At 40.8% G+C, this 24,804-nt stretch overlaps 1 protein-coding gene across 1 annotated transcript in view; it reads right to left on the bottom strand.

The window, feature by feature from the left end:
* Positions 1-24,804, bottom strand: part of LOC115439940 (laminin subunit alpha-like) — an 89,013-nt gene that overhangs the window by 18,536 nt on the left and 45,673 nt on the right. The window contains 30 exon segments of the mRNA XM_037443756.1: positions 166-444; positions 944-1,092; positions 1,440-1,637; positions 2,235-2,368; positions 2,669-2,865; positions 3,162-3,349; positions 4,483-4,644; positions 5,397-5,670; positions 5,999-6,120; positions 6,501-6,610; positions 7,867-8,086; positions 8,715-8,876; positions 9,394-9,508; positions 10,061-10,169; positions 11,073-11,152; positions 11,731-11,932; positions 12,773-12,946; positions 13,729-13,853; positions 14,145-14,272; positions 15,119-15,338; positions 16,023-16,214; positions 16,481-16,592; positions 16,872-17,046; positions 17,424-17,546; positions 18,532-18,694; positions 19,483-19,645; positions 20,003-20,236; positions 20,491-20,650; positions 22,966-23,126; positions 24,382-24,553. Coding sequence (XP_037299653.1) covers positions 166-444; positions 944-1,092; positions 1,440-1,637; positions 2,235-2,368; positions 2,669-2,865; positions 3,162-3,349; positions 4,483-4,644; positions 5,397-5,670; positions 5,999-6,120; positions 6,501-6,610; positions 7,867-8,086; positions 8,715-8,876; positions 9,394-9,508; positions 10,061-10,169; positions 11,073-11,152; positions 11,731-11,932; positions 12,773-12,946; positions 13,729-13,853; positions 14,145-14,272; positions 15,119-15,338; positions 16,023-16,214; positions 16,481-16,592; positions 16,872-17,046; positions 17,424-17,546; positions 18,532-18,694; positions 19,483-19,645; positions 20,003-20,236; positions 20,491-20,650; positions 22,966-23,126; positions 24,382-24,553 — 5,003 coding nt within the window.

Here is a 24,804-nt window from a genome sequence, read left to right as displayed (position 1 = left end):
GAACATCCAGATCTTAAAGAACAGTCGTGGATCATACAAAAAAGACTTAGTAATCATTGATAATCTCAGACCTTACTGTCTCACTTAATTCAAGATACATTACACTATACATGTTAATATTGGAGAGAGGTGGTAAAATTGAATTGAAGACGAAGACAAGCCTACCTTTGTCTGGCCCCTTTCAGTTTTTCTGCACTGACAAAGTTCCACAATCCCACTGGGGTGTCTCCGATCATCAGCTCTTCGATTTGCCCCTCGAACGCCGGGAAGCTGATGCCCTGGAGGTTCGCGTTGGAAGGCACTCCGCCCACGTACAGCTTCGACTTCTGCCGATCCAGGTTGAAGATGGTGTGCTGTCCAGGCAGAACTGCCTCTTTGGAGTGGATCTTGTCAGATCCATCGTCGAGGCTCTCGCGGATCGACAGTTTCACGTTGCGGCCGACTCTGGGGATGTAAATTGTTTGTGAGAAAATTACCACACAATTTTTATATGGACATGCTTTTATTCAGTTCCATTCCGGTCACTGTTAATAGGCCTCATCAAGTCTTAAAATATTAATTTAACCCATATACATTATAGCTTTTGCCTGCGGCTATGCTTGCATGTAAGTTTTTTTCGGGATAAATATTATATTCCTGGGATTAAAAGTAGTGAACAACTTTCAAAAGTCGGTTTAGTAGTCCTGATTAGTGCATTTAAACAAAAGAACAGACTACAGCTTTATATATTAGTATAAATATGACTGTAAATCAGTTGACAATACTGATAACACCAGAAGTTGGCAAGAAGGATTGTGAACAAATTACGTAATATTATCGAATTTGGGCTTGTTTGATTTGACTTTGATTCTAAATACAGGTGCCTGAAGATAAACGAAAAGGTGGCTACGCAAGACCGGTCTAATTGGGTCATCTCGCGTGAGGACAGCACTGAGACACTAACCTGTCCACGATGACCTGGTACCAGCGGTTGTCCGCGACGAACTTATCGCTACTGATCTTGGCGGGCTCGCGGCCAGACTCCGCGCTGTCGCCGATGTCCATCACTAGGTACGGGTAGCCCTTTTGCACTCCGATCACCATGAAGTCGTCCTGTTTTGAGATAAGAGGATAGTTGAACATGGAGAGGACTTCTAGACTTGAAGTTAGAATATTCAGGGTTCATCTGGGTTGTGAGTACATTTGCTTGAAAAATATTTTTCAAAGGGAGAGATTTTCTGAACGAGAACTGGCAAGCCAGTTTCCCACCCGTAAACTCTATGCAAATAAACCCACATCAACGCTGTGAAACTGTAAACCAATACAAGTTTATAACTAAGCATGCTTTATAAATGTAATTTGGGACAAACTACTTTTACATAATACGATTAAGAACATACCAGAAATATATACTTTACAGGTAGTCATTCCTGGATCACGTGCCCGTGCGTGATACTTACAGACTTGGTCCTCCTGAGCATGGTGTCCTTGGGATTGCCGAGGTAGAGCAGGAAGCCGTCCTCCCTCTTAGTCCTGAAGTAAGCCGACACGTGTGTGGAGGTTGACATCTCGTCCACGGAGTCCGGAAGGCGCGGCTGCAGCGTCGAGTGCACGTCGAATGTCACTCCCACTTGGATGCGATTTGCTACGGTACGAGCCTGGAGGAAGACGTATTTCTTTCTTATACACATAGAACTTCTATATACGTCTATATAATTGAATTTTCGTAAATGGCTGGTCGAATTTGGATGAAATTTTGCATTTCGATAACATAAACTCTAAACATTATATTGGTATATTTAGTTCATATCAGCCCCAATTGGAGAGTTAGGAGGGGAAAGAAATTAAATCGCCAAACTAATCGTAATGAAATTCGATACAGGGATCTTGAAACTTATTTGACTTTAGTTCTGAATATTTCTTTATAAACGATCTACTTATAGTAATAAAAACTACTGACATAAACGCTTTGCCCGCGAATTCGTCTGTCTATATAACGCGTCGTCCGTACACAAGAATATATGAGTAGCCGGAAGTATATAGGGCGCACGATATATATTATTTCAAAGCGCTGAAAGTATATAAAGCTCTAAAAGGATAAAAAATTTCGGTAATATAAAAGATGTTTAAGGCGTATTTACAAAGGTCTCCCTAAGTATATAACGCGCCTAAAGTACAAAGTATGTAAGGTTAAATGAGGGACTTACTGCACGAATTCAGTGTTAGTATCTCGGCCAGAAACAAGAACAACGTACCTGTTCGACGAGGTCTTTCAGTTTCTTGAGTTTCTCGTCGGCTTCCTTGCGGCGATGCTCCAGGTCGTCCTGGTTCTTCTTCACATTGCGGTACGTCGACTTGATCTGAGGTTCCATCTTGTTGATTTTGTCCACTAAAAAGATTTATATTTTAAGTTCTATTTGTTAATACATATTTTACGCCTCATATGGCTGCAGCTAGGAGCATTCTGGTCATGATCCCGTTCAGTACTCTCCTTCCGCGAGATGATTCACTCACAGAAGGAGACCGACGCCCGACACTTTATGGCGGGGCCCAGTCGCATCAACCTGTACCAGAAGCTCGCTTTGGAGACTCTACGTCAGCGGAGGCGCCCGTAGGCGGTACCTTTTCATCGCCACACGGTACGGGCGCCTACGCAAGTCGTCGAGTCTCGGGCTAATCTCACACTTACATAAATTCTTAATGTTAGAAGTCATCTTCTGTGCCTCATCAGCTAATTTGGGCAATGTCTGCGCCCACTCCTTGCTGGCAACGAGGTCGACGCCCAACTGCGACATGGTGTCCAGGGTCACTCCAATAGTTGCGTTCACTTTGTCGGCCTTCTCAATCTCACTTTCAAGGGAGAACGGTGCTGGAGTTGGCAAGGACCTGAAATGGGCAATAATGACTCTGACTAATTGAAATCTATGACTCGTCGAGGAATTCTTGCATATCATATTATGGGTTTTATAGCCATATCCCTGGTCGCTATTTAGTGCAAAATATATTTCTATCAGATTTTCCATTTACAAACCACATCTTTCAAATGTATACAGAAAGTAAATTTTTATATAATCTGTTTATTGAACACTATAAAACTATAAAAAAATTATTGATATATTTATTGATATTTATATAATTTGACTGATTGAATGACATATTGATATCAGTTTTTGAGCTCTTACAGTTGTATAGCATTGTCGTCGTCGTCAGCAGATCCTAGAGTGCTCCAAGCGTGCTTCAGGCCTTCTTCTGCTGCCGTCAGGTTCGGTCTTAGACCCTGCTCAACTGTTAACAGGGCCTTGGAAGCTACCTTCAGCAGACTCTCAGACCTGTCGCGTGTTGGCTGCACTCGCTGGTTTAGGACGTTGTTCTGGAAGTGGCAAAAATATAAAAAAAAATCTACAGCGCATTGAGATTGACAAATGCCAGCGCCATGCATATTGGCTGCTGTTAAAGAAATTATTGACAGCTCCATCCGTGCGCGTTAACTCTACTTCGGAAAGTAATGGGTACATAAGTAAATATTTATATTCATCAATCACAATCACAAGCTGCGATCAACCACTTGTGTATAAGTAAAGTTTTGCCGTGATATGTGCAGAGCTCCCGTGAGCATAACACATTTTAGTAATAATAATAATAATATCAGCCCTGTATTATATACTTGCCCACTGTTGAGCACGGGCCTCCTCTACTACTGAGAGGGATTAGGCCTTAGTCCACCACGCTGACCTAGTGCGGATTGCTAGACTTCACACACCTTCGAAATTCCTATAGAGGACTTCTCAGATGCGCAGGTTTCCTCACGATGTTTTCCTTCACCGTTAAAGCGAACGATAAATTCACAAAGAATACACACGTGATTTTTTTTTTTTAGAAAAGTCAGAGATGTGTGCCCTTGGGATTTGAACCTGCGGACATTCGTCTTGGCAGACCGTTCCACACCCAACTAGGCTATCGGCGCTTAATATAATTAATAATTTAGTAATACTTATAATCATTTGTAAATTCCGATCTAATATGTGTTGCTTTTTTTATCCCGGTAGTGTGTAATTTAAGCAGATCCACAGTTACCTAATTTCAGTTCTTGGAAAATCTCGTTTGGTAGATTTTTTAGATTTAATTAGATTTCTTTTTCAGACCGTATTTCTTTACTATGCTTATTTTAAATACTCATGGTAATCTGCATTTGTTATTAACCACGAAACATAAGATATGGATTTAAGTATCGAATTCTGTACTATATTAATATTTGAGTTTGCTGCACTACCCCATTACTGCAATTCATATTCATCTTATAACTTTATACATAAGAAGTTTATTCTCATGGGATAGTTTACACTTCCTTCCCAACAACCAGTACAGGCTGTTCAGTTTGATGCAGGCCTTGCTAGATACCAGGAGGAGATCCTGCTTAACGTGCACAGGAACCTGTGCCCACACAGGAACTACCATGCACTTTATTTCATCAGCTTTACCTTTCCTGATGACGAAGCTACTCACCACATCAGTGCTGTTTTTCACAGCAGCCTCGGCTTCGTCAGCCGCTTGCTTGGCGTCGCCTATCTCCTGCACTATGGATGAGTACGCCGATGCGCCGGAGTACGCGTGCTGCGTGCGAGTGTTGTTGTTCTCTCGCTCAGCCAACGCTCTCAAGTTGTCAGCCTATAAGAATAATAAAAACAATATTATATAACTAGTTGTTATAGTTAGTTTGACTGCTTTGGTGGCGAAGTTGTATTGAATGCGCGGTACGACAGCGCTCTGAGGTCCTGGGTTCGAATCTCGGGTCGGGCAAAGTGGTATTTGGGTTTTTCTGCTCAGTATCAGCCAGGAGTCTGGAATTTGTACCCGATATGGCGATAGGCTCGCTCCCTATCACATCATGGGACGGAAAACACTTGGCGAAAAGTGGATGCCCTGTTTGCGCCTCTGCATACCCCTTCGGGGATAAATGCGTGATGTTATGTGTGTATTATATAACTAGTTCTGCCCGAGTTCTCCCTGCCTAGACTTAGATCTATGTTCGTTGTGTTCTTGTTGTGTACACGTAGTGTGTGGTGCGGCGGGCTCGTACTATGAAATTTCTAATTTGAAATTTGAATAAATTTTAATTCTGTGGGTAGATTTGAACGAAATAAATATTAAGTGTTACTCAGTTCAAAGCCTTATATTTTTGAGTAATTAGATTTTGAATCCAATAAGTGACTAGCATACTATGCCTATTAATGCACAAACAACGGGACAATAAAGATGTAAGGAAATTGAAATATACAAGGCACGAAGGAATATAAGGCGCTGGAAGTATCTTATGCGCTGGAAGTAAGATGAATGATATTTATAAGGCACAAAGTATAGAAGGTACAAGAAGTACCAAATAAGACACGGGAAGTATATAAGGCTACATAGCAACTTACCCTGCTTCTTAACATCGTTGCATGATGATTGGCATTTTCAGTCAAGTTCAGGAGTTCAGGCAGGTCTTGCGCCAACTGAGTTAGCCGTTCATCCATCTGTCGGTTGGCGTCGGCTATTTCCGTCGCCGCTCGGGACGAGTTCACCACAATGGCGCCCGCCTGTGCGTTGCTGTGTGTGGCGTTGCCGATCTCGTTGACAGCGTTGATCAGGTCCTTCATGGCTGCCGCGTTCAGCTTCGTGACTGACAGTACTTTGTTGCCGAATTTGGACTTTCTAGAATAATTAAATTGGTAGACTTGGGGTTATTGTTCCATAACATTATTATACATCTAAATAGATACCCAGTTGTCTAATTTTTGGGTTTGTATAATGAAGTTCTGTACAAAATTTCATGTTTATAAATACTGTGGAAAATTTTCAAAGACTGACTTTTCATTTGGTTAACCTTAAAATAAGTTCTGTACATGCCAAATTTTATGGTTTTAGATCAATGGGAATTACCCTATATAATGTTTTTATTGACAGACGGGCAATAAAGTAAGGGTTCATTTTGAGGTATGTATCGTTAATTATCTGACAATTAAAAATGAGCTCTATATACCTGTTCTTATCGTTGAGTTTCTCTGCCTCGTCGGCGGTGCGTTGTGACAGGTCCGTGTACTGCAGCATCTCGTCCAGCTTGTCCTTCAGGTCGCGCGTCGCGTTCACGAGGCCTTCGAATTTCTATAAAAAAGAAAAATGTAATAAATTATAGAGTATCTTCATCACTTTACTGCAGTTTTCTGTAAATTAAATGCGGCCCTGGGTCATGCTGACGAAGTCATGGTTCAGGGTTAGTATCTACATCTGTAGACGTTGAGAGTATCTATCCATACGCGGACCCTTTAGAGTACCTTCCACTTATGGACAAAATCATCGGCTACACTATGCATCGTATAAGGTACCAGTAACCATTTCCAATGTGCTGAAGGTTTATGTTACGAACAAGACTTGTATTAGTAGTTCTTTGAACGTCATTTCACGTGCGATCTTATGCTACGGCCTAAGACGAGTGTATCATAACCGGTCTCCTTTCCTCAAAGAACTGTGCGAATAACAGTTACCTGAGCTTGCACGTAGACCGGTTGCACGAACAAATTCATACGCTCGACCTGCGTAGTCGCGTTTAGGTACGCCGAGCCCGCTAGTTGCTTCTTCGGAGACAGGTCCTTGGCTGTTGGGATGAATCGTAATGTTAAAACGATAGATTTTATAATATATATCTATAAATGAGTACATAAGGGGCCGTTCAAGTATTATGTAATGCAATTTGGTGAAAAGGGGCGGTTATGTAAAATGTTACGATGCGTAACAAGCGCGGGAGGAGGGGTTCGTACAAAGCGTTATGTAACATTGTTTTTTTCATTTTTAAACAATAACAAAGGTATTTTAGCGACTTTCCGGTATTTTGCATAAAATAATTGTGGATATTACAAAAAAAATCACTTTAGAGTTACATAACTTTAGGAAGGGGTCGGGAGCGTACAGAAAAACGTTACGGCGCGTTACATGGGAGGGTGGGTCAAATATCTTCAAAAATTGCGTTACGTAATACTTGAACGACACTTAAGGTGGTACATGTTTATTTGAAAGGGTATGCAACAATGTATATAATATTGAAGACTAGTAAAATACCATTCACCACCCATCTATACTCCGTGAACTAACATGGATAGGCTGCCGGCCTTCATGAAAATCGATATTAGGGAAGGGATGTTTGTGCCTCTACAAATATCACTTACCACCATTTGTTTGCTGCCGTTCCGTCTGTTAGTGGCAACCATTGAAAAATTACATAATATCTTGCCAGTCATTTTGGATTGCACTGCGTGTTAGCAGGCGCGTCAGTACTATCATCAAGGGCAATATGTATTGTTCACCCCACTCCTGATTTTTTTGGCGATTTGGAAGTTGGTCACATAGTAAAATTTTTTCGTATTAGTGGATGGAATAACCTCATTCGGCACTTAAGGGAGTTTCGTTACACTCTCTATCCCGTATTAGTTGATTATTAAGGTAGGGCATTAGTATTTTGCGGCACGAATGTCCGCAGGATCAAATCCTAAGGGCACAAATCTCTGACTTTTCTAAAATCATGTGTGTATTCTTTGTGAATTTATCGTTCGCTTTAACGGCGAAGGAAAACATCGTGAGGAAACCTGCACATCTGAGAAGTCTTCTATAGGAATTACGAAGGTGTGTGAAGTCTACCAATCCGCACTAGGTCAGCGTGGTGGACTAAGGCCTAATCCCTCTCAGTAGTAGAGGAGGCCCGTGCTCAACAGTGGGCAAGTATATAATACAGGGCTGATATTATTTATTATTATCAGTATTTTGCGGTAGGACATTGCCCCACAATGCCCCCCCCCCCCTCAGCTACGGCCCTGACCCGCTTTTATATATAAAACCAAGTAATCGTCAGACACTTACCAACAATATCACTCTTAATCTGCCGAGCTTCAGCCAACGCGCTATCCACCTTCGGTTGCTGACTTAGCTCGAGTCCAGTAGCCAGTTCCGAAACATGAGTCACCATCGCCTTGGCTTTCTGGCTGCTATCTCTCACTCCAGCGAGGGTCGCTTCAGCATCAGCGGCCAGGCGAGCAGCACGGCTGATCTGTTTGTCGCTGTCAGTTGCTGCGAACTCAGCCTGGTGCGACATTGAAAGACCATTTTAAATAAATAAAATGCTTTTTTCATCACGTAGGCGAACATAGTTGCACTTATTATAAGGTATGTAAGAATATTTAATTATTACTTAGATAAAGTCGCGTAATAAAATTAAAGACAATTTATATTGGATATAACATATAAATTAAAGTCTAAAAAGTAAACAAAAAAGACAAAGTCGGGCTGGCAGGAAGGAAGAAATAAAATGATCTTAATAAAGATAAAGGAAGGAACGCATCGCGATCCTCACCGGTGAGGAGAATAAAAGCCCTAACCTAGCTAACCTACCCTAGCTTTTGAATGTGGTTACTATATATTTTTATTACTAAACTTTTATAAACACAACAGAAAGACGAGACGAGCGGGCTGAATGTCTGACGTAAATTAAGTATGGTAAAGATTTTGCCACTTCACTGACGATTTCCTTTGGTTTCACTCGGATAAATCGTGATACGAAATTTACCTGTCCGAAAATAGAAACCGTACATTTTGGTTTTCTATATTGCACAAATATACCTATATATAATTTTTTTTCGTAAAAAGGAACGTATTATGTTAACATCGGAAGTACCTTTTTCTTCTATAAAAGAAACAATAGATTAACTCACAGATCTCAGTAGGTTCTTTGCGCTGGTCTCCAAGCTCTTGACGGAGGCGGCCACCTTCTCGCTGTCCACGTTCTTCAGTTCCGCCAACCGCGGCCGCAGCTGTTCAGTTTGGTTCGAGATGTAGTTCAGTCTTTGCGTTGTGAAGAACGAGTCCGCTTTGTCCTGTAAAAACATTATTTATTTTTACCTTTGATTCAGTGTATGTCATGAGTGTTTTCATTTAGAAAACACTCATTATGCCTTTATCACCGAAGGGGTAGGCGGAGATCTTACTAGGGAGTCAATTTCTCGTGTGTGTTACCCCATGATGTGATAGCGAGCGCGCCTATCGCCATATCGAGCACAAATTCCCGATTCCGGTTTGATACGTTGCAGAAAAACCCAGCATTATATTGTACACTTAGGATTAATTCGTATTCAACGAATATTACTGTGATACGATTTACGAATTAAGACAGACATTTTTTTATTGCTTTGAATGTCGAGACTAGCTTGCCCGTTCGCCTGATAGTAAGCGATACGACCGCCCATAAACAGTCGAAACACCATCCAACACCTTGAATTACAAAGTATTGTTTGGTATTCCACATGACATTCCTCTCCTTTTATTAACCTCTACAGGATCTTAAGAAGTTCATAAACTCTACAATGATCTTACAAACAGGATTCCACGCCATACCTTGAAGTCCATGGTCTCGTTGGCCAGTAATTCGCTCAGATCTTGGACAGAGAAGATGAGCGCGTCCGTGCAAGAGTCGCACTCAAGGCAGCCTTCTTGCGGGATCAGCACCCATCTGAGGAATATAACATGCCCGTTGGTGATTGGATTCCTTATTTTATCTATACTTCAAGAATAATTTCGTCAAACTTGAATTATTTTGTAGTATACTGTTTTACGCAGATTTTGTTATGTGTGTTAAATTACAAATCCTTTCTGATTAAAAGGCGTTAACGGGGTCTGATCATTTAGGGTCGTCCGTTTATCGGAGGTTGAGGTTCGAAAAGCGGGGTTCGGAAATAAAATCACGAAATACCATTAGGTGAAGGAGGGGGGGGGTGTATGGGTTAGGATGGTAATGAGATATCATGTTTATTTATTCTTCATTGATCGCGCGATTTAATCTAAAAATTTCAATGTATTTTGTACCAAAAAAATACATAATTTTGGGTAAGGGGGAAGAGTACTCTAATACTCCACTACATAACACCAGGGGGGAGGGGAGGAGGTTAAAAGACACTAAAAACATCACGTGATTAATGGACGACCCCTTTTGGTATATAAGGTGATCCATCATTTTTATTTACTATACAGATTCAGAACGACAATTATAGAATAAATGGAGTACCTTTCAGGGCAGCGATCGCACTTCTCGCCGATGACTCCGGGCAGGCACTCGCACTGTCCCGTGGCGTTGCACATGAAGCCCACGGAGTAGCCGGTGTTGCAGTTACAATCTGGAAACGAGAAGATTTATTTATTAATATACTTTATTTATTCTGGCCCGGTAGGAACTGAACTACATAGTCAACATATTAATGCTTTAATTTGCACTTCACTTTACGTCAAGTTCCCTCTTGATGTTGAGCAAGGCTCTAGGCAATTGAGCGGTTATGTTAGGGCATCAAGAGGATCTTTACGCGACGGTTCGCGGAAGTGGGAAATGCGTTCAGCGACTACAGAAACAAGTTAGTCATAGCAGCCGATCCCGTGCGTAGCTGCCCTGCAACTCGTCAAATTGTGGGTCAGATACTGCTAGGCGTTCCTGGCACACATGGCTATTCGAGACTGGATATTTAAGCTGTCGCTACTGCTAGGAGTCACTTTAATAGAAAGAGAAAGTACTATATACTTAGAGCTCCTGCCGTCGCGACCACGATCTACGATCCACAATGAACCCTATTAGTCGCGTTTTACTGTAGGCAGAATCCAGGAGGTACCGTAATAGAATACTACTAAGGTCCTTATTTTCCAACCAATTTACACAAAACATTAATGAGTTATGCAAATAAACCTTCCTCATTGATAGAGATCTAGAGAGCCTGGTGAAAATTCGTTTGGTAGCTTTCAAGTTTACAGGGCCCAAATAAACGTGGCGAAGGGACTTTGATTTATTACATGTAAAGAAATTACAATGATATGTAAAGAATGTCATGTAAAGAAAATATAATGATTTATCGTGGTTTCTATATTTTAATTTTCTCCCGACGTTTTGAAGACTTTGCAACCTTGGTAGGGAAAATAAAAATATAAATACCGCGATAAAAGCCGAAAAATAGTTTTATTTCAATGTCTAACATTCGCGTAAACATAAGAAATCATGTATAGATATATTATGATAATATATTGAAATCACTCACGGTCGCAACCCTCCCTAGTGTAGTTCCAGTATCCGGCGGCGCATTGGTCACACTGCTTGCCGGTCACTCCTTTAGCGCATCTAAAGGTAAAGGTAAAAACAAAATTAATTATAACAGTGAAAAGAGTTTCATTAATTTGATTACAGAATCTAAGAAGAATAAAGTCTAAATCATAAACTTTAAACAGTATGATAGTTATTTAAAACCTTATTGTCAAAACACATGCATGCATTATGTTCCAGTTTATAGTCCACTGTTTCATGTGTAATCAGTAGATGCTATAAATATTACATGTCATATAATGAGTATAGGATATAATATTTTTTTTATTGCCATTAATTGAGACGAGCCAGCCGTTCGCTTGGTGGTAAGCGATACGACCGCTCACAAACAGTTACAACACCGTAAAAAAAATGAATTACAAACTACTGCATGGCACTCCACTGCGCTCGGCACCTTGGACATAAGACTTTCAGCTTCATTACATCTAGTAATTATGCAAGTTACATCGTACTTTAAACAGAAACACAACATTGCATACACACTGCTTCTTGGCGGAAGAAATAGTCATTGCAGTGGTTGCTATCTAGACGACCATTTAGATAAGAGAGAGAGAGAGACAGAGAGAGAGAATGCATCGTGGGAAGAGTAAACCAACCTGCACTGTCCATTATCGTCATCGCACTGCGTGGATTCGGAGGCGACGCCGCAATTGCACGGCGTGCAGCCGAGCCCGCTGCTCAGCCCCCAGTGATCCGGCGCGCACCGGTCGCATTTCTCGCCGATCACGCCGGGCCGGCACACGCACGTGCCCGTCGTCGGGTCGCACCGCTCCATGCCGTACTCGTCGCAGATACACGCTAAAATATTATATAAATCTATATATATATATATGTGTACTACGTACTAGATTTGGCGATCCGAAAATTCTTTATGTTCAACTGAATTGAACTGCAATCCATTCAAACTGAATCTAGTACGGTAAATATTGACAGCTTGTGGTTGTGTACGGAGTGACGCTCATGATATAAGAACTCTGGTTTAAGTGTATCGGATTTGAATAAAAAAATATTAGTCAAATAAGTAAAATTATTTGTTGTTCAAGTGAATAAATAGGATATAACAGTGAGGATTTAGTTGCCATTTTAGTTCAGATTTTGGTCAAATAGTTTATATGGACGTTAGTGTCTATAGAATATACGTCAATGATTATAAATAGTTATGTTTGTAATATTGGAATCAGTTTCGAGGAATCAAGATGGCTGGCTTATTATAGCGTTAAGTGTGTTTAAATTTACAGAAGATTTCAGAAGTGAAATTAGGCTAACAATAGCGCTCAAAACCAGTTATCTACATATATGGTAAGATCGGTGGCGTCGATATGTAAAACGTAATTGACTGTTCTTTATTACTTTATTACTTGCGAGGGACTGCCATGTATGTACCGACTTTATTTTGTTATAAAACCACTGTATAGCAGAAGCGGCCTTTGGTGGAGGCGAACCGAGCAACCGCCCGGGGCCTCGCACTTACAGAGGCCTTGCGCGGTGTATCGCAGGACCTTGTTTTACGTTCTTACCGACGATACTGTTAAAACAGGGGAACGTTATTTACTCTGCCCGGGGCCTCGCGTCTGTTTCTTTTTGCTTTCGCCTGGGGCCTCGCGTCGTTTAGGGCGTATAGTTCATACTTGTACCTACCTGTACAATTCTTGGACAGAACAGCGTCACCGTAGAAGCCTGGGGCGCAGAGGTTGCACGCAGCGCCGGCAGTATTGTTCACACACTTGAGACAGTCGCCAGTGATGCTATCGCACGAGCCGGGGTCTTCAGCGTTGATGTTGCCCGAACAGTTGCAAGGCTTGCAGTAATCGCCTGGGAAGGGCATATAGCAATGTTACTTGCATACTAACACTAAATATTGAGGGTTGTAACGTATCATTATAAAATAAATAAATAAAATAATAAACATTGCGCTGTATAGGTACAACGGCGTGCGTTTACTCAAAGCGTGCCGCCTCGAATCGGCGCATGCGACCGTTGCTGCGTCTTTATCGGGCCTTTGCTCACCGCTTAGAGCTCCGCAGTTCGCCTCATGAATCACGCGCGCCGCAGCTTGTTGCGGTGTTATGTATCGAATGTTTTTTATTGAATGTCAATCATTATATAGGTATATTGTTCTTTGAGAAGGCCCCTTTTCAGTTTTGTAGTAACCTCTATATATATTTTGAAAAAATAAGGATCAAATTATTTCACGATTTGTAAGGCATTTATGCCCTGGTACGGGAATGAAAAATTATTGCCTATTTTGCGAGTACATAATTGAATTATGTAGGAAGTGGCCTGTATCTAAAGTGTTCCAGTGACCTTTACAAGATTGTCTATACATCTTGTTGCCAGCTTAATATTTTATTTACTCACAAAATATGCAAATGTTTGTGAAAAAGTTCGAATGTTTGTTAGAAGTGAACCGCGAAACCATTGAACCGATTGGGATAAAAATAGAGATCACGATCGATTTTGTTATATGAAAAAATAAATTCCCGGATTAACATTTCGCCTCTTATAATCACGGATGGGTAAACACTGGGACTTATCTTGAAAATACTTTCTACCAAATAGTGACGATTAAAACTTAGTTTATAATAACTACTCACCGATGTTTTCTGGTACTCCGTAGTAGCCCGCAGCGCAGTACTCGCACCGCGCGCCGCCGTACCCTGGCTTGCAGTTGCACGAGATCAGAGATCCATTCTCGCTGAGGTCACAGCTCAGCGCGAAACTGTAGGAAACATTAATTTAATACTAGATCGTTCTAGATTTGTTTAAAATATTTATGAATCTATTGACGTTATGGCTTATGTTCTATTTTCTAGTATCGTATTTTGGTTCCTATTTCTGGCAATAACTGCTAATCAGAACGTAGAGGGACAACTGATCTTTCTTGATAATACTTAACAACAACAGAATCTCCTTCTTACATCATAAATAAAAATTTTACAGATCCAACATGGTTAGGATAGTCATTGATTAAAATGTTTATTTCGCTTCTAGAACATTCTGACGCTCTTACTTGTTAGAAGAATATGGCATGGGACAAGCGCAGATGAGGCAGTCACGTGGTGTGCCGATGTTCGCATCGCCATGGTAACCGGGGATGCACTGCTCGCAGTGGTCGCCCATGGTGTTGTCGGTACACTCCTAGGGGGGAAAAGGAAAATTATAACTCATATCAAGTATTTATTGGCACTTCCTACCCTCAATAAGGCGAGTCTATTATAATATACTAGTATGTGAAATCGAGTTGATGGAGTTTACTAGATTGTAGGTAATGGCCCAAATGCGAGTGATCATAGTAGGCATGTTTTTTTTATACTGGAGCGACAGTGATCCAACTGCACCTGATGGGAAGTGGAGTAGGGTACAGCTAGTGTCGACTGACGAGACATGATTACCCCTCGGCAATCGCCATAATCATGCCAGCCTGGCCCTTATTCTGTATGATAGTGTAAACGCGTAACGCGGCCGTGTCATGTTATCTTCGAGAAATGTGCGTGGAATGGTATTCTGTAAGCCAAATTTCTATAGTCCTAAACATGATGCGTTGTGTTACGTGCTAGTTACGCACTGTTATAATAACGTGCGTGATAGAGAATAAGGCCCCTGTTTGAAATCGGATTTACACAGACTAGTCCCAGAACACACTTTGTGGGTACCATGGGGGCTTTTATACCTTATGTACAATGATCGCTATACATGTTTCACAAATATTTTACCACTTGCATAGGACTGCCCAGCTATCGCCTCAACAAGGAGGAGACGAACTTGCCGTTCGCCTGATGGTAAGCGATACGACCGCCCTACATTGCAGTGGTACCTACCCAGACGGACTCTCACATATGAGAGACCTACCACCAATATAAAGTATTATAAGAGATCACAATAATTACAGTGCATAAGCATACAAGGTTGAGAAGGGCAGCTCCCATTTTACTACTCCTCTGGGTACCGCACATTACCCTAGAAATTACTTTCCAATCTACTCACCAGACAGATACCAGTGTTGACGTCACACTCCTTCGAATGTCCGTTACACTGACATGGCACGCAGAACCCTGAGGGCAGTCGGTAGTGACCTTCAGCACACTGCTCGCAGGACAGTCCTCGGTAAGCCTTGGGGCACTGGCACTCTTCTACTGAGGTGGCTCGGCGTGCCTCGATGTCTATCATTTCCTCTAAGGCCACGTCCAGGGTCACGAAGGAGAGGCTGGCGGGAGAAAGTTAACATATTATGAAGGCGGAATTTATTTTAAAAAGAAGGAACCATGAAAATACTCCTAAGCTATATTGACGTCATAAGGAAAGGAGGGGTTTCTAAATAAGATTTATTATTGAGAAAAAAATTTGATGCGCCTTTTTATACTGATTATAAATTATGTATTTAATTCAATATTGAAAAAATATCTTAGATAATATGAATTACTTCATTATGAAAGCAGTATAAACAAATTCTTTACAGCACTTAACAAATCATATTATAAATCTGAGTGTTTCGCTAGCACTCACTCAAGATAATATTATTATAACATACTAGTTGACCCGACAGACGTTGTCCCGTCTTATCATGAATTTACAGCGCGCATTCTGTCAAACGCTGACAGTTATTTCAAACAATTGACAGTTATATAAAATTAATATTTTCGTTAAGTTTTCTTAAATTTTCTAATTAGCCGCGCAATTTTTTGATTTTTTTTCTTTCATAAGAACCTTCTCCGGACAATAACAAACACTACAAACAAAAAAATTATAGTGAAATCGGTCCAGCCCTTCACGCGTGATAGCGTGACCAAGGGAAATAGGGATTTATTTTTATATTATAACATATCGTTGTTTTTTATTAATCTCTTGCCACATTAAATTATTTTAAAAGCAACCGTCTTCACCAACTCACCTGGTCTCAATAGCCTCCTTCCAATACGAGGCTCTGATATAAATCCCAGTCACATTGACCAGGGTGTTCATGAACTGTTCACGCGATACTGGGTTGCCGTCCAGGGTGGTGAACTCTTCTTCAGTCAGCTTGACAGGGTGCGTCCAGATCACGTTCGATGGTGGCTGCTCAATGCTGTTGTGGACTAGGTACCTGTGAAACATATTTTATTTACACATATTTAATCATTTAATTTACATAATTAGTATACTATAAGGCGGCGGAACTGTCGGTAGGCAGTTATTTCTTTTCAAAAATAGTTAATTATATGGAATCTGTATGATATATAGACGGTATATGTCGAAACTCATGTGTTTGAATTATAGAAGGAGAATGGTTGATTTGACTAGACAGTTGCAATGCGCATGAGCAAGTGCTTTCAAATTTTCTAACTTATTATATTGATTAATGTAACATACCCGTTGGATCCGGCGAGAATGACGTCAGCGGCTGCTATGGCGATCCCGTCCGTGTGCGTGGTATAATGGATCGTGTATGTAAGGTATCCGCCGTAGGACGTCAGTCGTTTACCTAAAAAAAAAAACCTCAAGCATTCCTCTCTAACGGGTAGTCAAAAGTGTGATCAGTGCACTTAAGGTCGGGTGATATTTTTGACTTTTGATAACAAAAGATACGAAGCTATTTTTATGATGGGAAAAATTTTGGAAATTGGTAATTTTTGTCACTTGGATAGAAAAAGTTAACCAACTATGTCAATCAGAGATTTAATTATTTTCACAGCCTCAGTTGCTCACAACCTAATAATATCATAATGAAATGATTAGCGTAATGCACTTGGTAAAGCCTCACCTAGATAATAATCAGGAGCTCCGAAGTACACAACTTTGGTGTCACTGTCCTCCCCCTCCAGGGAGAAAGAGATAGCTGTGTCGTTAAACAGGATCGGTTGCTGCTCCCGAAGGTACACGTTTAGAGTGCCATTGGCCTCCACGTTAACAAGGTGCCATGATGCCACCCCGTCGATCTACGTGAATGGTGGAATTGGGGTCAGTAATGGTAGAATTGAGCCAGTTATATTGTGGACCCTAGTATAGTGACCATCAACAGTTCTTTACGAAGTTTGCGGTGTTCAGTATGCAATCTTCCACCGGCTCTTATCCCTTACGCCTTGGGCCCAGGGAAGGGGGGAGGAGTTTGCAAAATATTTGATAAGCATCTTGCAGAAAAGAATTTACTATACGTCTGACGTTAACTCTCGCTATACTTTTTTGTCCCTGGAAATTGATTAAAGTGCTGCCCGATCTGAAATTTGAACCCAGGGCCATCCTAGCAGGCCATATACGCTGCCAATTAACTAACGGAATATTGTTTTTTTATGCAATAACGAAAAGGTCGTCTTACCGCCGCCCAGATCAGGTCCGAGCTGCTACACCTTGTGGTCTTGCCAAAGCAGAAGCACTTTGTACAACCCTCAGGATTGTCAGCTTGCAGGTTGAAGTAATCCTCTTTACACGTGTCACAAGCCTGAAAATAAAATTCGTAGTCACTTATAAACTACTTACTGTACTGGAATATGAACTTACCAAATATATCTGTTTTTATTTCTGTAAAAAATTTAAAAGGATTTCCTTTTCGGGCAATTCTTGCTAAATACATTTTCAATTACAAACTAAAATATAATTCATTACAGTATTTAGCTTTAACTCTGTCAAACCCTTTAGGATAGACAAATATATTTTTTTATAATATTTCCAAACATCACCTGAATAATCTATCTATACTTATAATAAATCTGTAGAGAGGTCAATTCTGTACATGAAATATATTTCCAAAATAACTATCAGGGGGTGATTAGGGATCGATACTGATGCCAAAAATGCAATTAGTAAAATTTTTGTCTGTCTGTCTGTCTGTCTGTCTGTCTGTCTGTATCACCGTTATAGAAACAAAAACTACTCGACGGATTTTAACGAAACTTGGTACAATTATTTGTCATACTCCTGTGCTGGTTATAGTATACTTTTCATCACGCTACAATTAATAGGAGCAGAGCAGTGAAGGGAAATGTTGAGAAAACGGGAGAAGTTACTCCATTTTTTAAGCTTCCGTCGCGTGTGCAACCTTAATGGTTAAAGCTACACAGAAATCATGTATGACGGAAATGTTCTCCTTAAAATTATGTAAAAAAATATCCCACGACAGCATATGTCTATCTTTTATGGTTGACTCACAATAACACGTGTAACTCCCGATAGCTTAGCAGTTCGAAGCTTTCTCATTATATTTGTCTACTCTTACGTTTATAACACTCTCAGTCAGCCCCGGATCTAGGGGGAGGGGGGCAAGTCAGGGCCCGTGCCGTGCGTGGGAAACTATTACTTTTATAATGGGAAACTTTAGCCTGAAAAACTTTAAAACGCGGGCGGAGCCGCGAGCAAAAGCTAGTTTTAAATAAAGAGATATTATCAAGCATTAATTACCCCTAGAGCTAGCGCAAATTACTACCAACCTGTCCCCTGACGTGTTTCTTGCAGTAGCACTGCGCCGTGTTCTGGTCGCACACGTCGTCCGTGGTGCCGTCCAGGTCGCACGTGCACGGCAGACAGTCCGGGAACGCGTAGTGTCCGGGCACGCAGTGGTCGCACACGCGGCCAATCACGTTGTCTCGGCATCTGTTATGCATGATCCATTGTAATAATATAATAATAATATCAGCCCTGTATTATATACTTTGCCTACTGTTGAGCACGGGCCTCCTCTACTACTGAGAGGGATAAGGCCTTAGTCCACCACGCTGGCCTAGTGCGGATTGGTAGACTTCACACACCTTCGAAATTCCTATAGAGAACTTCTCAGATGTGCAGGTTTCCTCACGATGTTTTCCTTCAGCGTTAAAGCGAACGATAAATTCACAAAGAATACACACATGATTTTAGAAAAGTCAGAGGTGTGCGCCCTTGGGATTTGAACCTGCGGACATTCGTCTCGGCAGTCCGTTTCACACCCGACTAGGCTATCGCCGCTATCCATTATATTTTTATTTTATTACTAGTTGTGTCCGTTTGTTTGATTTAGATCTATGCCCGCTCACTTATATAAGTTACTCACTCACAACGGGCCGAAACATAGACAACTCACGATGCGGCATCATCACATTTAAACTAGGATAAGCACAAACGGCGAACTGAGTATATAAATGGGGTAAACGATATAATTTGGCAGAAAAATATAAGTCTCGTGAAATATATAAGTCGTTGGCAGTATATAAGGGTCGTAAACTAATGGGGTGGAAGTGTATAAGGTGGTTAGAGTATATAAGACGCGTAAGGAATATAAGTAAGGCGAACTATATAAGGCGTGTGATCGACATAAAGTTCCTTAGGTATATAAGGCGTGTGAAGACTACTTACCATCAGTTTAAGTAAATTAATTTTTATCCCAGTACTGGGATACAACTCACGCGCAGTTTCCACTGTCGGCCTCGCACTGCAGCTGGTTGTAGATAACGCCAAGCGGGTTGCAATTGCAGTCGTCGCAACCGCGCTGCACGTCGAAGTTAAACGTGAACGGCTTGCAGCGGTCACAGTTCTCTCCTTCAACGTTCTTGGGACAGATGCACATGCCTGGAAACATGAGTGTCGTGTAGTAAACCTTATATCATTAGCGTGAAAAATAAACGTTTGTTAGAATATGAAACATGTACTGTTCAAAGGACTTCAGGCCCCGAATTTTTCTATTGGTTCTTATAAAAAAAGCACTCTAAGCGTAAAGTGACATTATATTATGGTATAGACTTCCTATCAAGTGTAGCACAAACATAAACTAATCCTAGAAAAGTGAGTTTGAGAATCAGCCTGTGAAACTCGGTAATACTAAATGGGAAAAAAATACGACCATCTCTCGGTGTTCGATGTTCTAGTATTTCAGATAAACCTCATCAAAACCAGTCTAGACATTAACAAAATTAAAAAAAACCTCACCGTTATCGTCACAGATGGCGGTGGAGGGGCAGTGGCATGGTCTGCAGTTAGGGAAGCCGTAGTATCCGGTACGGCAGGAGCTGCAAGTGCGACCGATCACGTTCGGCTTGCACGGGCACTGGCCCGCGAACACGTCGCACTCCAGCTCAGTGGAGCCCATGAAGTCGCAGAGACATGCGCGTGCGCCGCTGTTGTACTCCGCCGTGATCGAGAACATCGCGTCGCGGCAAAAACCTAGAAAGCAAATTAAGTATACTGAGTTTTCGCAACATTTCAAAACTATAATATTATTTATTGCTTACTTAGTGAAACGAAGATAGTAATGTAATCAAAATAAGTATACCGTCAAACTGGTGGTAGTAATTATGTCGATCTATAAAAGTATATCAACGGAAATCACAGCAAAACTACCTTTTAGTACTCATCCTCTTTCATAAACTACTTGATTACTCTGAACAGGACCAAAAAGAAAAAAATTCAACCCTCACCAGTCTCTTCGCGGCTGACGTAGTAGTGGTTCATGGCGCATTTCTCGATAAACTCGCGCGTGTAGTCGAGAGTGTTGGCCTCCGTGAGGGCCGAGTCCACGTAGTCGGCAGCGGCGATCACCAGCACGTAGTCCAACCACACGCCGCGGCTTGAGTTGCCCTGGTTAACGCGAATTATAGTTGATGAGGCTTAGATCAAGCAACATTTCAAAATATTGGATAACGTTACTATTTTCTCCATTGTCTACCAGTGGTGTAGTGTGGGGACAACAGCATATACACAGATAAAATCTTTTAATATGCTATATACACATGGGCACCTGGATGGATTACTAGCTTATAGTAATGCTACTATTTTTGGACTCTAAAAATGTGGGATACCTAGAGAGCAAGAGAAGTTCCTAAATTCGGTTAGACAAAATGTAACGTGGGTCAATATTTTTTAGCAACCAAAGCAATACCACATGAGTGACATCGCTATTTATTTAAGCCATTATAATAAAATATAAAGGTTTTATTAATGGGACAATATAATATATATAATATCATTAGCCCTTAGTCCACCACGCTGGCCTAGTGCGGATTGGTAGGCTTCACACACCTTCCAAATTCCTATAGAGAACTTCTCAGATGTGCAGATTTCCCCATGATGTTTTCTTTCACCGTTAAAGCGAACGATAAATTCACAAAGAATACACACATGATTTTAGAAAAGTCAGAGGTGTTTGCCCTTGGGATATGAACCAGCGGACATTCGTCTTGGCAGTCCGTTCCACACCCAACTAGGCTATCGCCGATTTTTGGGACAATAACGGTAATATAATATTGACATTGTTAGGAATTTAGTCACAAATAACATCCATATAAGTTCCATCCACAATAATCCAAGCGAAATTTGAGCTCGTAACCAAGATACCTTTGTGCAATAGTTAACGTTAATAGATAAAACAAATATATGTGACTGACAGGTCTAAATGACAAGTCCATTAATAAGTCATTCCCATACATTGACGTATCTATACTATTATATAAAGCTGAAGAGTTTGTTTGTTTGTTTGTTTGTTTGAACGCGCTAACCTCAGGAACTACCGGTCCAAACTGAAAAATTCTTTTTGCGTTGGATAGGCCTTTGTTCGTGGAGTGCTATAGGCTATATATCATCACGCTATACCCAATAGGAGCGGAGCAGTAATGGCTAATCTTAGGAACTACCGGTCCAAACTGAAAAATTATTTTTGCGTTGGATAGCCCTTTGTTCGTGGAGTGCTATAGGCTATATATCATCACGCTATACCCAATAGGAGCGGAGCAGTAATGGCTAATCTCAGGAACTACCGGCCCAAACTGAAAAAATCTTTTTGCGTTGGATAGCCCTTTGTTCGTGGAGTGCTATAGGCTTATATCATCACGCTATACCCAATAGGAGCAGAGCAGTAATGGCTAATCTCAGGAACTACCAGTCCAAACTGAAAAATTCGTTTTGCGTTGGATAGCCCTTTGTGGAGTGCTATATATCATCACGCTTTACCCAATAGGAGCGGAGCAGTAATGAAACATGTTGCAAAAACGGGGACAATTTATTAGTTTTGAGAGCTTCCGTTGCGTGCGCTGCGTAAACGGTTAAAGTTATGCAACAATGATGTATGACGGGATTGTTTCACTTAAAAAGTTCTAAAAAATATATTATAAAACAAAGTCCCCCGCTGCATCTGTCTGCCTGAACGTGTTAAACTCAAAAACTACCCAACGTATTAAGGTGAAATTTGGTATGGAGACAGTTTAAGACCCCGGGAAGAACATAGGCTCCCGGGAAACTACTACTTTTATAACGGAAAACTTTAGCCTGAAAAACTTTATAACGCGCGCGAAGCTGCGGGCAAAAGCTAGTATTCTATAAACACGAACGTCCATATAAATTAAATTAAATTAAATTGAAGCTTCAAAATCTATACTTATTTGACCAAGTCTATACTTAGACTCTAGTTCTTGTATCATGAACGCCACTCCGTACACAACCACAAGCTATGTCAGTTTGAATGGATTGCAGTTCAATTCAGTTGAACACAGTGAATGTTCGGAACGCCTAATCTACTACGTAGTACATTTATTTCGATATTCCCATACAAATGGTAGAGTTAACAATTGTAGCGAAGTATAAAATTCTTTGCCCAGTGGCGGCCCTAAACAACGCGAGTCCCAGGCGAAAGCAAAAAGAAACAGACGCGAGCCCCGGGCAGAGTAAAAAAAAGGTTCCCCTGTTTTAACAGTATCGTCGGTAAGAACGTAAAACAAGGTCCTGCGATACACCGCGCAAGGCCTCTGTAAGCGCGAGGCCCCGGGCGGTTGCCCGGTTCGCCTCCACCAAAGGCCGCCTCTGTCTATGCCCTTATCATCATCAGGATAGTTGTTGGAATAAGCTTCCTTCAATGATGTGCCGACCGACAAAACAATGATTGTGTGATAAATGGGACTTACATAGAAAGTGACGGTGAAGTTCTCGTTGATGTTGAAGATGTTGGAGTCGTCTGCGCGTGTGACCAGCGCCCGGCAGCCAGAGTTGGAGGGGCAGTGCTTGATGGCCAGGGTCGACGGGAGCTGCTGCCCATTGGTGGTCACCAACACATCCGCCACGCTTTCTAGAATGGGACGTTACACATGATAAAGATAAAGATATAATTATTCTGTAAATATGGGTAAATAAAGATGACTAAACATGAGATTCTTCAGAGCAATCATATTTAACCAAAAGATGGCATGGAATTTTTTATATAAACTTATGATTTATGATTTTAATACCATGTGGAGTGGGATGTGGCTAAATATTAGGTACTTAAATAAAAGTGGTGTATCATATTTACTATTTGAACTTTTCACAAATGTATACTTTAGAATAATAATAATTTTTATTAAGGATATATTAAAACACTTATATAATTAAAACCGGTGTTTATGATACAGGCACTATACGATACGGTCTAATACGGACATTATTGTTAAAGAGAATCGTGTATCTATAATTTCAATAAATAAACGTTATTATAATTTTCAACAGACTTATTAATATCCTTAAAATGGACCTAAAGAGGATATAACACTTCGAGGCTTGAAAGGCGATCAATGTAAGCGTAAAATATACCGAAAATGAATTATATATATATTTTGAATCGCCATTTTTTTCTCCGTCATTTGATCTACATTTGGTAGGTCTAGAACAATTTTAATAACATTAGACTAAATCTTTATGAAATAAAAACTTGAATTGTTATGAATTTTCATATTAAAAATCAAAACTTTAAAGCACTCTACTCAAAAATTTACTGATTGTCGCTTAGATATGATTGCCTTTCAAGCGTCGATTTACTTTCATTTGCCTTTTCATATAGAATATGAGGGCTTAATATATGATCACTGTCCAGGTTCCATACCACATAGAGATGAACACCAAGTTATTTTACGCATCACCAATAGGAACTAGTTTCTACATTGTTGATTATTGGTCTACTGCGATACGGGCCTGAAGCCTAGTGCAGTGATGATCTTGAACTGATATAATAATGAAATTGTTGTATCTATGAATCTTTACTATTATATAAAGCTGAAGAGTTTGTTTGTTTGTATGAATGCGCTAACCTCAAATACTACTGGATCGAACTGAAAAAATATTTTAGTGTTGTACAGCCCTTTACTCGTGGAAGGCTATAGGCTATAATCACACTACGACCATCAGGAGCAGAGCAAATGAAAAACCTTGCAAAAACGGGGAAATTTATTAATTGTGAGTGCATCCGTTGCGTGCGCTGCGTAAACAGTTATAATGGAAAACTTAATTCCGGAAAAACTTTCTCATGCGGGCGGAGCCGCGGGCAAAAGCTAGTAAATAAACAAACATACCAGGGTAGTTGGGCTGGTAATAATGCACGAGGAGCAAGTAGTCTCCCGGTGCGACCTTGCCCTCCACGGTGATGGGTTCCGAGTGCGGCGCGAGGTACACCACCGCAGTCGAGTTGTCCAGGATCGGTGGACGCAGCTCCCGGTCTCCTCCAGTTCCGGACTCGATTTCTAACTGGAATGACAGGTTTTAACGTGATGAGCGTGATGTGTGTTTATCTTTTTTAGATTCGAATGATAAGGGTCCCTATTCTTAACTGAATCGATCGGTTGTTTCAGGATTATAAGCGTCACCTGCATGTTTATCTCTTCAATGAAATAAGGGGGAATATGGCTTATTTTTTCTGTTACTAACCGATTTAATAAAAGGGGGAGGTTCTCAATTCGGTGTATATTCTTTTTTATGTTTGTTACCTCAGAATTCTG

The sequence above is a fragment of the Manduca sexta genome, chromosome 27, assembly GCF_014839805.1.
Source record: "Manduca sexta isolate Smith_Timp_Sample1 chromosome 27, JHU_Msex_v1.0, whole genome shotgun sequence".
NCBI classification, from domain to species: Eukaryota; Metazoa; Arthropoda; class Insecta; order Lepidoptera; family Sphingidae; genus Manduca; species Manduca sexta.
Note: the sequence above shows the minus strand (reverse complement) of the source record. Positions and strands in the feature narration are given on the sequence as shown.